General features: G+C 45.1%; 1 protein-coding gene across 4 annotated transcripts in view; it reads left to right on the forward strand.

Moving 5' to 3' along the window:
* The window catches only part of EDNRA (endothelin receptor type A), a 197,750-nt gene that overhangs the window by 127,374 nt on the left and 55,729 nt on the right, over positions 1-14,647 (forward strand). For all 4 annotated transcript variants that reach the window (XM_069631245.1, XM_069631244.1, XM_069631243.1 and 1 more), the window contains exon 4: positions 13,876-14,074. In XM_069631245.1, coding sequence (XP_069487346.1) covers positions 13,876-14,074 — 199 coding nt within the window. The remainder of the gene's footprint in view (positions 1-13,875; positions 14,075-14,647) is intronic.

The following is a 14,647-nucleotide window of genomic DNA, read 5'->3' on the forward strand; positions in this document are numbered from 1 at the left end:
AGATGCTTGCTTTATGAACATATGTTTCAATAAAAAATTCTCTTATATGTTGCCAGGTTGCTTTGCCATGTGGCTTGGTGCTTTAGAAACCAGTTTTATTGAACAGTGTGCTAGTTTAGCCCTTGAATAACAACTTTTCAGAAATTGTTTTGTTAGTTTTAATATTGAAGATGGAATCAGAGAAGATAAAGTTTCCTCTGCTGGTTAAGTTTAAAACTGTGGAACCAGGAAGCTAGGGCTTACGTCCACACCTTTCAGAATTGACACATGATAGTACCCTGAAAAAATCACTTTTCAGCACTGTGCATTGTTTTCCTTAACATTCTGCAGGGACACTCTCACTCATATGGATTTGTAATCTATAGTGGTACTCTTTGTTATGTAATGCTTACCTGAGGATGCAGTATTATGCCAAGTGAGGTTCTTGTGGTTTGGGCAATCAGGGTGTCAGGTATGGCTGTTATGTTGTGTAGTGGGGAGGCAGGGAGCCAGGTATGGGTATTTTGCCATGCTAGTGCCTGTTGAGGCTAGACCGCCCAACTCTGCTCTACCAATGAACTCTATAATCCTAAAACTAAGGATTAGATGGAATGATATGGGAGGAGATGTAGCCTGCTGTACAATTGCAAACTGGGACACGAGAAACCTGGGCTCAAATCCCATGTTATAATTTGGTGAAATCCCAGGTTCCCCATTTCACCAAATGATATTATCCTTGTGAAAGTATATTTGGATGCGTGGGAGGTTCCTTGGAGCCTAAGACTCAATGTCAACGAGTACATGGGCGGAGAGGTTGGCAATAAGTTTAGTTGTTTGGGAAGTTATGGGTTCTGCCTTGGGCCACTGCACCATTAGCACCCACAGGCCAGAATTTGCCAGTCCTCCCCTGCCCATACCCCTCCCTTTTTCCCTGTGTTCATGACATGTTCTGCTGCTTTGCATTGCATCGCAAGACTCCAACCAAATACAAATAAAGCCAGCTGTTCATAGCACTCAAAAGCCGTAGGTATAAGTCTCGGCAATAACCTGTCTCAATATAACTCAATCGAAAGATGCTCAGTGTATCATTAGATGAAAGACTGAGTCATGCTTCCGGGCTCCAATCCTGGGGCTCACATATACATAATAATGCCCAGAGAAGGCGCAGTAACCTACCAGCTATCATAACAGCACGGCGTGAAATCCCAGTGGGCACCGCAGCAGCGTCCTTAAGATTAAATGGCACATTATTTTACAGGTGCACAGAACGGGAAACAGGCGTGTGATGAAGTCCACGTTGCACAAGAGGGCATGAAAGCATGATAGGGAAGAGCGGGAACAGCTGTAGACTTTACCAGTCTGGCAAGAGGGGTGAGGAGGGAGGCTGGTAGGGCACAGGGGTGTGCCAGATGCGCGGCTCAAGCTGGATGCAATTTAGAGGGCCCGAGCTGCTCGCCACATCTTCCTTCATACTTTAAGTCTAGCCCCAGGCAGATCCTAGAATCTACATCTCCAAGACATCTGGCTGGGTACTGTTTGGCAAGCTCAGACTGAGTGACGTGTCAAGGGGCGACCCAACATGCCACTGCCAAGGGGTGGCAGTCTGATAAGTTAATACACTGTTGCAGCTGGCAGTTTTGAGCAATGGAACCTGCAAAATGTGCTTTAAAACGCAGTATTTACAGAACATTCAACCAAAAACTCGCCCTTAAGTAGCCCTTCAGTTTCTTACACAAGTAGCACAGTTTCATTCTGATTTACGGCCAAACTCATATTGGTGACGGGGCTATTGTGGGCATGGTCAGTGGCGTGTCCAGTGAGTGGCACGTGCTACCCCTGGAATCTGGGTGGCCAATCAGGGACCACCCCATTACCCTAAACTATGATCATTATATACAGGCACTAGAATGAGGAGACCACTGCGCTGATCAAAGGTAATTGGTGGGACCCTGCTGCGTGCGTGGGGGTTCGGTTGGGACGGTGCCCTTCTATTCCAAGTAAGGTTTCAACAATTCTACAAAGACAGCCCTTCTCACGTGCGCCGGGTGCGTATTCATTTAAGACATTGATGGCTTGGTTCATAATAGCTACTCGCCTACAATTGTGCGAAGGGCTCTCTTTTCTAGAATTATGATAATGATGTGTGTGTGCACTCGCTTCATGCCACCCCGGCATACGTTAGTGCCTCTCTTGGGCCACCGCAGTCAAACGAGTCTGGACACGTCACTGGGCATGGTAAAATAAAAGCAAGTGGCACAAACGATGACTTTACCTTGTCTTAGCCAACGGGACTCTGAAATCGGACCGGAAGTGAAGTTTGGACATCAACGGCAATTTCCTCTGCCTCTCTGCGAGCCTACATGGCATGCATGGGTTAGAGTCAGACATATAATCCTATGCGCAGCCAGAAACAAACATACCAGAACAAGAGCGCAGGCATACGGAAGCATAATGCCACACAGTGAGCAAATGCAGTGAGATACACACACACACATGCAGAAACACACACACCTGACTTCTGCAATTGTATTCGCTCTCCCCTCTTGCTGCTCCACTCTTTTTGACTGCTTGCTCTCTGTTCTCTCCTCCTCTCCCCCTTTACTTTCTTCTATGCACTTACTCTATCAGAATTGTCCCTGGAGCTAGTATAACAACCTCGTCTGTCTCCTCCTTCCTCGCCTTACTTGTTCTCTCCACACTCCAGCACTATCTGAAATGTCGCCAGGCCTAGTACGATAGTCGCTTGTTTTGTTCCTCCCCTCTCTTTCTGCACCCCTCTCCCTCACATTTTGTTTTTCTCCGGCTCTACCAGAAATGTTGTCAGGCCAAGTACGGTAGTCGCCTGTCTCTTTCCATTTCCTTCCCACTCTCCCCCTCCCTTCCTTATCTATGTCTTAGCTCTTGCACTATCTGAAGTGTCGTCAGGCCAAGTACAATAGTTAATTTCACATCCTTCGTGTTAATGGCCTGTAAGAATGTCATTGTATTTTCCCTTGTTCCCTCCCTTGCCTTGAAGCACTTGAAACACATTGTGCATAGGCGCTATATAAATAAACTATCATATCATATCACAGCGTATGCTATGATATTTGGAACCTTGAGAACACACATCATAATTGAAAAGCTTGTTGGTGAATAATCAGATTAGGGCACTGTCAAGCAGAAAAACATACACCTAACACACACAAATAAACATAAAACACAATAATAAAAAAAGCTCGCAAATACGCATTTAGATACTCAAACACACACTCACAAATAAAAACACAAATCCAAGTGATATGCACTCCAAAGCAGCCATGCACACACAGGAACACACACACAAACGTGGAGACAGTGATAAATAGGGAACACACAGACACACAAAGAGCAGACACACATAACTGCAACCTGGTAAAGCAGCGCATTAGCAGCCAGGCACACGCATACCCTCTTTTCCTCGCTTTTGTTCCTGTGTAAAATGTAACTGAAAACAGATGTTTCTCCAAAAGACATTTCTCTTTGATTAAACATCTTTCTTCTTTTAAATAACCACATTTGCTTCCACAGACTGCGTAATAGCTGACAGAAGGTTGAGTAAAAAAAAAAAAGAATGTTGGCTAGGAACGCAGAAAAACAATTTTTTTTTAGGTAACTTGAGACTTTAGCAACAGAACAATGGGTTCCAAAAAGAATACATTAATAACACATGCTTACCCAAAGCACAACCTTCGGCAGAGGTTTGCATGAAGATGTGGAGCGCTGAAGGTACTGCACGAGCCAGGAGGTGGCGCTGCTCACTGGCGAAGGGTTGCAGAATTAGGAGATCCCTGCAGCCACGGGCGCTCAGAAGTATGTTTGTCCCGCAGCCTTGACATCTCAGAACCCCCTCTCTGCAAACCCCTAACATGGGCCAGTCCATATTGAACTTACACCAGTACTTATACAAGCCAGACCGTATCTCCTTTACACGATCATCAATACACAGGCTAATTATTTCTGAATTTACTTAAATGTGAAGATATATAAAGGCACCACAGGACACGTGACACACTCCCCCATAGAAACCATCTCTCGACCTTTTGTCCTGCCCAACGAAAAGCTCCTTTAAATGTTGTATCTTCTGCCAGCTCGCCTCCTGCCACACCACCTGCCTTCTCTTCCGGCATGTGGCGTGGTAGGAGGTGCGCTCCCCCAGATCCGCTCCCACCTGCCTCCACATCCAAGCCGTCATCGTCACTCTGTTCATCTCCCGGCAGCGTTGGCCATGTTGTAGACCTTTGGTCGCTTTCGTCACATCTGCTGGAACACTTGCATGTTCTACCTTGGAGGTGGTGATGGTGGAATACTCCATGATCTTCTTTCCAAATCCCTTGCTCAACCTTTCCTGGCTTCAGCCTTCCGTCGCCATCCCTTTCTCCTTAGTTTTGCCTTTTCACAAGCACCCTGTCGATAAGCCCTACTGGAAGATGCTCGTACATCTTTACAGATTGGTAACCTTTCGCTGAACATCCGTCCATTTCCTTTGCTCTTTGATTGCCTCTACCCTTGTACATCAGCCTGCCTCACGCACTCCCACTCTTGCCCTCTGCTTCCTTTCACCATTTCTCTCCTCAACCTCGCCCCTTCTATCCCGATTTAATTCTCTGCTCACACTTTCTATCTGATGTTTGCCTTTCTCTCTGTTTTTCCAGAGCTGCCTCCCACCTGACCCACCATGCAGATGGCAGCAGCAGGATCCCCAGTGGCGCCACCCTTTCTGAGGGTGGTGCTGGCCTGCCCCCTTTCTTTCCAGTCTTGATTACTGCTTTGTCTTATCCTTGTTCTTCCAGCTTACTATTCCATTCCACTGCAAGCAGGGCAGACGTCTACTGCTTATTTACTTTTTAACCATGGACGTCCCTCCACAGTCTTGGTCTTCTACCATTCAACTCATCCTCTTCAAATATCTTTACATTGTGTCCAAATGTATTGTTGGGTCCTGTGCTGCCTACTTCCCGCTCCCTCTATGCACCCCTTCTCGCATTGTTTTCCCATCCAACGTCCCCTGATCTTGAAGCTCACCTTGTGCACCCCCCCTCCCATCTTCCATCAGTTTTATTGTCTGCGTCCATTGGAATTGCCTAACCCAGCAGATCTGATCACCTCCATCTCTATCAGCAATCTATCAGAAGATGAACAAATCAATGCATTCGCCTTGGGAAAATGCCAATGCTGTGCGAAGTGGGTTCAATCCCTGGAGGTGGGTTAAGAAGCTGGAGCTGTCTAGCTTGAAGCACCATATACATTGCCAATAATAATAATATGATGTCTTCTACTAACTACATCCATCAGCTTCTCAGTATTAATTCTGGTTAGTTGCTGATGAGTTCCTTCCTTTCTATAAGGCTTTAAAAACGCATCTGTTTTCGTTTTTTCTTCAGCCTACTCTCACATCCAGCGCCTCGATACCCCACAGTCTTTGTGCGCTCCATAAATACCCTGTACATACTTAGTGTTGCGCTTCGGTGGCTTGTCTCTGTGTGTATGCTTGCTCTTTCCAGGGTGCGGCTTTATGAACATCTGCTCTATTTTGTGTTTGGTGTCATCTATAAGGGAATACAATTCTAGACAATAATATTATTAGCAGGTTTTTTCTCAATGTGGGATACTGAGGCAGGATATTAACAGGCATTGACAATGTTTCCACATTGCTCTGGCCACCAGTGCCTTGCTGGACCATTTATTATTTATTTATTTATGTATTCATATTTGTTAAGCACGCAACAGCCCGTAGGCAACGTGGCGCTGGTTACAGTGACAAAAACGTAGTTACAGACAATGAAGACTTGTCACGAACAAAGTTATACATTTATCTGCATTGCACTGAGCACCAGTAGATTCCCATTAATTGCAGTAGTACATGTTAACATTACACATCTAAATGATAGTCATTTTATCAACTGCATAAAGATGAAAGAAAGATGTTGCTGACAGAATTCGCACATATACACAATACTCCACTTTCTGGGCACGACTTGTGCTATTAAATCACCATGGGGGTGACTGGCTATATATAAAAAACCTCTTAACATAAAATATAATTTTCTCTTCTACAGCACAAGAGTAAATAGCATGCAAAATAATGAAAATACCAGCGCATCCTAAAGGTAGTCATGCGTAAAAACACTATCCACTTTTCGTAACCGACATCACTAATGTATGCGCACTCCTGTTTTTAAATAAAATGCTGAAACAGCTCTCAAATCGTGTACATTTGAAGCACATGCCCTTTTGCATGTAGAGCAAAGGCAGGATTATATGCACCAAAATGCAATACAATGTGAGGCCAGAGGCCAGGACTGCCTTACTACTTCACACCTTACATGGCCCACCTGGAACTCTCTGGACACTACCACTTGGTAGTATTTGTTTTCAGACTGGCACACAGCCTAGAAGTGCCTGCGTGATATGTACATGCTTGTAGTAATTGTTTAATGCATGTCAGTATCATTGCATTATGCAGATACTGCTTAATGTTTGCAAATCCACAAATAAAAGTGTTAACACGTTTTCAACAGATGCCTCATTAGAGCTGCTAGACAGTCATGCTCAGGTTTGAGGGTTACCAGACATTTGGTCGAAAAAAATTGGTCGACTAGACAAATGGTCGAACCAATTTGGTCGAAAACCAAATGGTCGAGTTTTTTTGTTTTTTTATTTTCACCCCTTTTTTTTCTGGCCAACCCCCTTTTTTTCTAAAAAACCCTTTTTTAAAAAAATGAAAACCCGAAAAATAAATATATAATTAAAAAAAAAATCGACCATTTGGTTTTCGACCAAATTGCGTCGACCAAATGTCATGGTTTTTTTTTAGGGTCTTTCTGCAAAGGGTCCCAGAGCTTCCCTGCCTTTAAAGCAGATTGGTCCATGCTTGAAAGAACTCTTAACATGGTTGCAGAACTCCTGTGCGTACTTGTACATTGTAGAATGGCAATCTAACAACTTGCTCAGTAAAATGAACTACTGTCTAATAAGATGTGTGTTTAATTCTAGGCCCAGGCTCCATCTCCACCCACAGAAGGCTCTTACATAGGCATGATCATTGTATTGTATCTACGCCTATCTATATCTGCAGACAAAGCTCTGGGCTGATGAGGCTCTGGTGGTTTATCACCATGCTGTACTGGCTGTTGTTGCATATACGATCGTGTTTGTAACCCTCTTCAGTTTTGCTGGGAACTGATTTCCTGTAACATGTGAGCAGCAGCAGCTGGCCATCCACATTCATCCATTCCCCTGCATGTAATGTGGCAGGTTGGGGCTTGGGGAAAACAGCACAAGCCTTGTGCCTCAGGCCACAACCTTCTATGCCACTGTTTGATCCACATCTCCCCCTCTCTTGTTATGTCTTCCTGTCTCAAAAGATTTAACCCAGACAGCAGCCAATCCATTGAAACAAAGTAGGTCCGGGAGTGGCATACCTTGGAGCTCTCATGGTTTGGCCGAGCTTTCCGATATGTGGGTCCAGTCTCATTGACAAAGGTAATTTTATTAGTACAGGGATGAATAGTGGGTAAATCGCCCATTCTGCCCCGCACTACTACTCAACCACCAAGCATCACAATCACGAAGGTGTCAAAGTGCCAAAGTTTGTGGAGATATCTTCAAACAACGTAGAGAATGGGGCTTAAAAGTCACTAAGGTCCTTTAAGATGGACCAGGAGGACAAGGCCACTTCAAACACGTTATGTTCTTCTGTTTGGAACTCAACAAGATTGAGCCAAGCATTGCAGCATCAAACCGGGAGTCTAAGCAATTTTAGTGAACTGGAGTCAAGTCAAAGAGCAGTGGTAATGGCTTTGAACGATGTTGTGATGTTCAGCAGTGGTGATGGCGTGTGGGTCGAAGACACTGGGGATGGCAGGTGAAGTTGGTTTGGAGGGGCTGGAAGACTCGGCGGAGTTCGGTGTGTAGAAACAGAGACTAGCCTTTGTCGGTGAGTGGGTTTGGCTTGCGCGACACAGAGTTGGGGTACTTCAGCTGAAATGGCTTGGAGCTCGAAAAGCTGGGGACCAGGTGGTGCTATCAAGTTGGGGATGCGGATGCAGTGAGACTCGGCAGGTCTTAGATATGGAAACAACCGAGCTTCGACATCAGTGCTGAGCAAAACTCAGAGATGCACAGCTGACGTTATAGAGGACTACTCCGGTACCCTGGGTAGCGTTGAAGGTGCCCAAATGATGTCAAGGCAGTTTGGAGATGCAGGGAGAGCCAGGGGTTGCTTCCTTAGTTCTGTGTTTGGTGGGGGGCCCAGTCCAGGGTCTCAGGACAAGATGAGTCCTTTTGCTGCCCTTACCAACCTGGATACTTTGTAGAGGGCACCTCCAGGGGTTCTGTCGCCTCTAGTGCTGATGTCCTGGGAACCTGTGCTTCAGTTGCAGAAGACCTTGTCCGCACACATGTTTCTCCCCATATGCCCTCTTGTGATGGGTTGGGTAAAGACCTTTCCCCTACCTTGGAGCCTTCTGTGTTCACCTTTATGGCAGAAAACTTTGAAATAGACTGTATCCTCAACAGAGTTCCAGGTGAATATCCTTCTTGTCATGAAGTATAAAAAAGAATCCAGTAATGGTGGGGTCTCCTCCTTATATAGGCAGAATGCTACAGCTGTCAGATTGTTATTGTTATTGTTATTATTACTATTATATTTATTGAGCACGTTCCTAGCTTTGGGAAGCAACAGAGTACTTTACAAGTCAAAGGGGTAAGGACATTGTGAGAGAAGCAGAGATACAAGGTACTAGGGAGCTATTAAAGGGGGAGTGGGAGGGCAGGCAATTTGGCAGCAAAGGATCTACAAGCAACCAGGAGAGGAAACAGGCGGGGAAAATCACCCAGTCTCAGGATAGGTGGGGACTGGAGGCTGTGTGATGTGCTTGAGGTGAGATGAGGTGCTCGAGAGAAGTCATTCTTGAATAGGAGACTCTTGAGCTCCTTCCTGCAAAGTACAAACGAGGCTGTGATTCTAGTGTTGACATGGAGAAGGTTCCAGAGTCTGGGGATATAGACAGAGTAGTCCTGTAGCTGATAGAGCAGGATTTGAAGATGATACTTGATATGATATGGCATTTATAACTTCCTTTCAGTGGGAGGGAGAGCAGTTTCATGGGGGTCGGTGATGTGGTCAAATTTGCAGAGTTCTTTGATGTGTTGTGCTGCAGCATGTGGGACACATCTCAGGGGAACCATGGAATTCAGTGGAAGGACTTCCAGAAGGTTATCGCCACCATCTGGATGGGAAATGATGCAGGTTTGGGCAGCAGATCAGAAGTTGTTTTCTGGGTCGAAGGGCTTAGTTTTCCACAGGAGAGAAAGTTGGTACCAAGCTGCTTCGTCTTCCTTGCTATGGGTTGCTTGACATAGAGGTGTCTGTCAGTGTTGAACCCAAGGGAATTGGAACAGTTGGCCAGCTGGGATTGTGAATCACTAGAGGTTCATACCAGAGAGCCAGGTCTGGATGTCAGGGTGTTCGGTGTTGTTGGTAAGCAGTAGGAATTTAGTATTGGCGGGGCTGAGCTTCAGATAAGCTCAAGGATTGGATCAATGTGAGGCAGGTCTTGAGCTTGTGAATGTCTTCAATGGAGGATATCTTGAGGTAGAGCTGCGTGTCACCTGCATATTGGTGGATGTGGATGTCTGGAAAAAAAGTTGAAGATCACAGGGGAGACCATGGACTCTTGCCGGATTCCACAGGTGATGGTAGAGTTGGAGATCTGGAGAAATCCATTTGGATGAATTGGTGGTGGTTAGCATGGTAGGATTTTAGCCTAAAGCGATCTGTCTGCTGTGTCTATGACAACATAGCTCTATAAAATACTAGTGCTTTAAAGATCATGTTTGACAGTTATAGTGTGCCCTGCTGGTATCCTACTAAGTGAGAAATTGTGTGTTATCTTAGAATGAAGCTGACTGGATTGGGAGATGATAACAGGAACTTTGATTGGCCGAATGAATCCTTAGGTACTTGTGAAAGTGGAAATTAGCCAGTAAATAAGCCCCACCAAGTCCAGTCCATAGAAAGGGAAGAATTACAATGATTCGTTCCTAAATAGCAGTCCGGTGGGTTCATGTACAGTGGTGAACAAAATCAATGGAAACGATTTTTGTGACTATATCACTTCAACTGCCATGATTGCTTTCAGGCATTAAAAAAAGGCATGAATGTTATTGGCAGCTGCTTCCATGGTGTCTTTTGTCACGCACATATATATTGGAAGACCCAGAACAGTGTTTTTCAGAACTCTTAGGAGCTTTCTTTACATAGATATAAAAAGATCTGAAGACGTTTCTATGGGGTTTCCTTAAAAAATGAATAGAGAAGAGATTATTATGCACAGGTTCTGGTTGAGCGATACCTCCCTAACAGCCAACAGGTATGAAATACCAAGGCATGAAAGAGCAGCAGAGCCCTTAGCCATGGAAATAGACAAAGGACACGAATTGCAGCTCTCTGTGTGTCATCTGTTTAATGACTGTTTTAATTTAAAAAATATTTACTTGTGCACCGAGTTAGTGTTTTTTTAAGTTCCATCAAATTCAACCCGCTGTAGAGTTTCAGCGCCCTGCCAAACTGTGGAACTGGGTAACGCGCGGCAGCATGTTGGTGGAATCTGGGGGCAAAGCCCATGCACACTTGAACCCACAGTTTTTTCTTCATGGTGAATGTAAGACAGTCCATACAGTGAAACACAAAACATGTATGGTTACAAAAAAAAAGCAAAGCTGAGATTGCCAAAAAAAAAACGGAAAGCACGTACTTTAAACACTTTGCTATTTTCAAAGCCACCAGCAGATTTGTATAGCTTTCTTCCACTTTCTGAGGGCTGGGAAGGAGGGGGCGTGGGGTAGTGGAAAGCTCTTCACTTTACAGTAAGAACGTCACACACGCAGCCTGCATCAGATAAACAGAAGCGTAATTATGCTTTGTAGAGCTCCAAACCAAAACATCCACACCCTGCTTCCTGCTCCCATGGATGTCCTCTAATCACCAGCCTCCTGTCCCACCCTGGAACGCATGTGAACATCCCAGGCCCAGGAGTGTACGTGCTTCCTGCGCTGAAATCCGGGGCAGGGTGAGTCCTCTTTCTGATCCCGCGCCTACGGTTGTTTGGATTTCCAAGCGGTCACCAGAAGATGCAGGCCATTTATCAGGCAGGGATATAAATGTCTCTCCGTCTTCATCGGAAGTGTTCCATTTTAGTCCCGTTCTGGCCAGGCTCCCCGTCAGACGTGGGAGCGTCAGCTCATTTACGGTAAGCGAGAAACCGCAGATTTCAGCTGCTGCTTTCATCGAGTTTCATGTCTTGCGTGCAAGGCAGGACGTCAATATTCCGGCTGGAGCCGCTTCGGGTCATCCCCAGAATACTGCATTTTTGCAACGTATTTCGTTGGATGCAATGTGAAAGTGGTTGCATGTACTATAACCTTTTTAAGCATGGAGGTATTACAACTTCCAAAAACTGTAACATTCTTAGGCCTGGAATTTGTTGACTTCAACTCCCCAATATGTTTACCGAAGTACTTTCAATACAGGTCTGATTTTCATGCTTCGCACCTGTGTACAGGCCCGGACTGGATAATTGGGCATAGGGCAAAACTCAAACAGCCGACCGGACATGCTAGTGTGGGGTGTTTTTCGTGGAGCAATGTGGGCCAGTTTGATGGCTTGGTGAACTGTACCGTTGGCAGTTTTGGTGACTTCTTCTGGCCAATATGTTTTCCAACGTACAATAACTGTGCCTAGAGACCCAAGCTACTCCTCACTGATGAGGCCCAATGAGGCCGTAACATGTCTGAGGATGCTTGTGGTCTCATGCAGAAGGGATGTGACCAAGCAGTTCGGGCTGGACCACCCCTTTTTGGGTGGCACCCTGCCTGATTTGCGTATGGTCTTTCCCCTTTCTGTGATGGCTTGGCAGGTGAAGAACGATGGTCTGGAGGGTAGCCCAGAGGACTTGCCAGAGGTTTAAGATTCATTCTATAACTGCCAGCCATCACCTCTTTGTTTTACAATGTACAATTACTGCCAAGAATGCACCAGTGGGTACTTCTTGAACAGTATGTCTTGAAACATCACCAATTGCGATGTACAAAAGTGGGTCACAATTTCTTAAGTGCAGATTTATTTTTCCCAGCCTGACCCTGCTGGTGTCTTTCAGCGGATACATTGCATGTCCACACACTATATGGACTAGGAAATGGGAGGTGTGAGTAGGATGGCACTCGTAGCTGGCAGACTGCTTCTCTCAAAGTTTCAAACTATTCTCTCCATTGCCACCCGTAAGCGATTTGTGGTGTTCCTTCTTGCAGGAACCAGAGTTGTCGTCTCTTCCTTTTTCTGACTGGTTTACACTTGCAGGACATACACTGGAGACCACTGTCAGTCCACCTTCCCCTTCACACACAGCACCATCGCTCTGTAAACCAGAGAAAAACAAGGTTGGGCCTCCACACCTATACCCAAGACAGCCGCACTGGCATGCATATGACTACGAATCGGATGTCGGGGCCTTCATCCGTATTCTACAATTCTGAATGGTTCTTTATGCTCTGAACAGTTCTCCTTGACGGCAGTGGTGTTGCTAGGTCTGGAAAAGATTAGGGGCTCGGCTAATGTCGGGACTGTCAAGACTCGGGGCTAGCTAGCCTTTTGGTTGTAGCCCCTGAGCTTCTATGCGGGGCTACAGCCAAAAGACCCTGAGATACAGACCCCCCAGCACCCGCCCTAGCAACGCCTCTGCTTGACAGTTTGTAAACTTGTATTTGCCTAATTTATACACATATGATTATTATTTATCTTTTTGCAATACAAATTATTACCCAAAAATAATTCAATTTCATAACATTCTATTTCACAATATGTACATTTATCAATCTCAATATTTGACCTTTAGCATGATCTTACAAACTCTTTAACTCTCTGTCTCAGCATAGAAATACTAGAAATACAAAGATCATACTGATCCATCTCTGAGAAAGGGGTGGTGAACTTGGTTAAACACCAGCTTAGACAGAGAGAGTTCAGCTGCTGCAGAAAGGCATCAGCTTCGTTCCAGTTTTAGTGCAATGTTTGCCTTAAAGCTTCTTGGCACTAAAAGACTGAACAAGTATTGTCACAAGAATACTGGCCGTCAAGAAATGCAAGAACACACTTCCAGAAGAATGGCGGTCCTCACTTTAATGGCAATTGACAAAATGAAGGCAGTGTTCTCTCCACAACTGGTCTCATCTACTGTAGGTCTGCATGCTTTCACCAGGTATTATTGGCATGGAATGCCACCAGGCTGGTACTAGATTGAGGCATTGGTGATGAAATTCACAGGTATGTTACTCCAGTGCAAAGCACACTATCCCCAACCATGCTTTCTACATTCCAACATCCCTTCTTCTCTTTCAATGATGGCCAGGAGGATAGCTCAGGTGCAACGCATTTGTCCTGGAAGATAACACAGAGGAACACAGGTGCCAATCCCGGTGCTGCGCTTAGAGACTGGTCTCCAGTATTAATCGTGTTATAAAAGATGAATCCATTAATCAATGAATGGCTGCTCAATATCTTTTGTTGGAATAAGGTTGACCTTCCAAGGGAAGGCTTTTGAAATCTGAATTGTAGAAGACAACACAAAAGGTGGTGAACATATTTTCCAAAATAGAGTGGTCAATTCAAAGTATTAAGTATGTGCCACAATGCAGAACATAGAAATGTAGCACCCCTCCTCTGGGGTGTTTTGACACATCAACGCCATACACTCAGATGGATCAAATATCACACGCGTTGTTCAGCTCTAGAAGACATCCAACCTGTTGCAAGGAATTCAGTTAGTCTTGAGGCTCGGGTAGATGGGTGCTAAAATCTGTCTATCATCTCCATTTCAGGTACAGAGCAGTGGCTTCATGGAGTCGGGTCCAGGGAACTGGGATACCCTTGATCACCGCCATTGAAATTGTCTCCATCTGGGTTCTCTCCTTCATCTTGGCCATTCCAGAAGCACTGGGCTTCATCATGGTGTCCTTCCAGTACAGAGGCCAGAAATACAACACTTGCCTGCTCAATGCAACAAACCCATGGATGAAGGTATGTGTAACACTCAGTAAGTGGCGGAGAGCCATTGGACTGAAAAGGCGCAAGGCTACTGTTATAGCACATTTCGTTGAGCATGTTTAGGTATTGGGCTGTATTTTATTTATAATTAAATATTATGATTGCTAGAAAAGGCCAGAATGCAGACAGCAGGGATGTTATTTGTTTGCTCATTATTCTCTTGCCACTGTACCCTGCTAAGTGCATGAACTGCGGTCTGATAAATATGACTTAAAATAACAAGGCTGTACATGTATGTATCGGTCCTGGAAACAATATTTGAACCCTAAGTGCGATATCACAAAAAGCCAGTTATTAACATATTAACGCAGCGGTAATGCCGGATCGCATGGAATTGTAGAAAGTGGGGCCACAGCACTCAGATAGGTGGGAAGAAGGGTCTAATGGCCAGTTCTGTCATGGTTTAGCCACTCTGTCCCGCAGTCCCGACCACTGGGAAAGAATCTTTCCACTGCACTGACGGGGATTGTGCGACGTCCACTATTTGGAGTGAGCCTTCACTGTCCCTCAAAAAAATACCCAAAATAACAATTACCAGAAGATGGT

Source organism: Ambystoma mexicanum, chromosome 6q, assembly GCF_040938575.1.
Source record: "Ambystoma mexicanum isolate Mex_15411 chromosome 6q, UKY_AmexF1_1, whole genome shotgun sequence".
Classification (NCBI taxonomy): Eukaryota; Metazoa; Chordata; class Amphibia; order Caudata; family Ambystomatidae; genus Ambystoma; species Ambystoma mexicanum.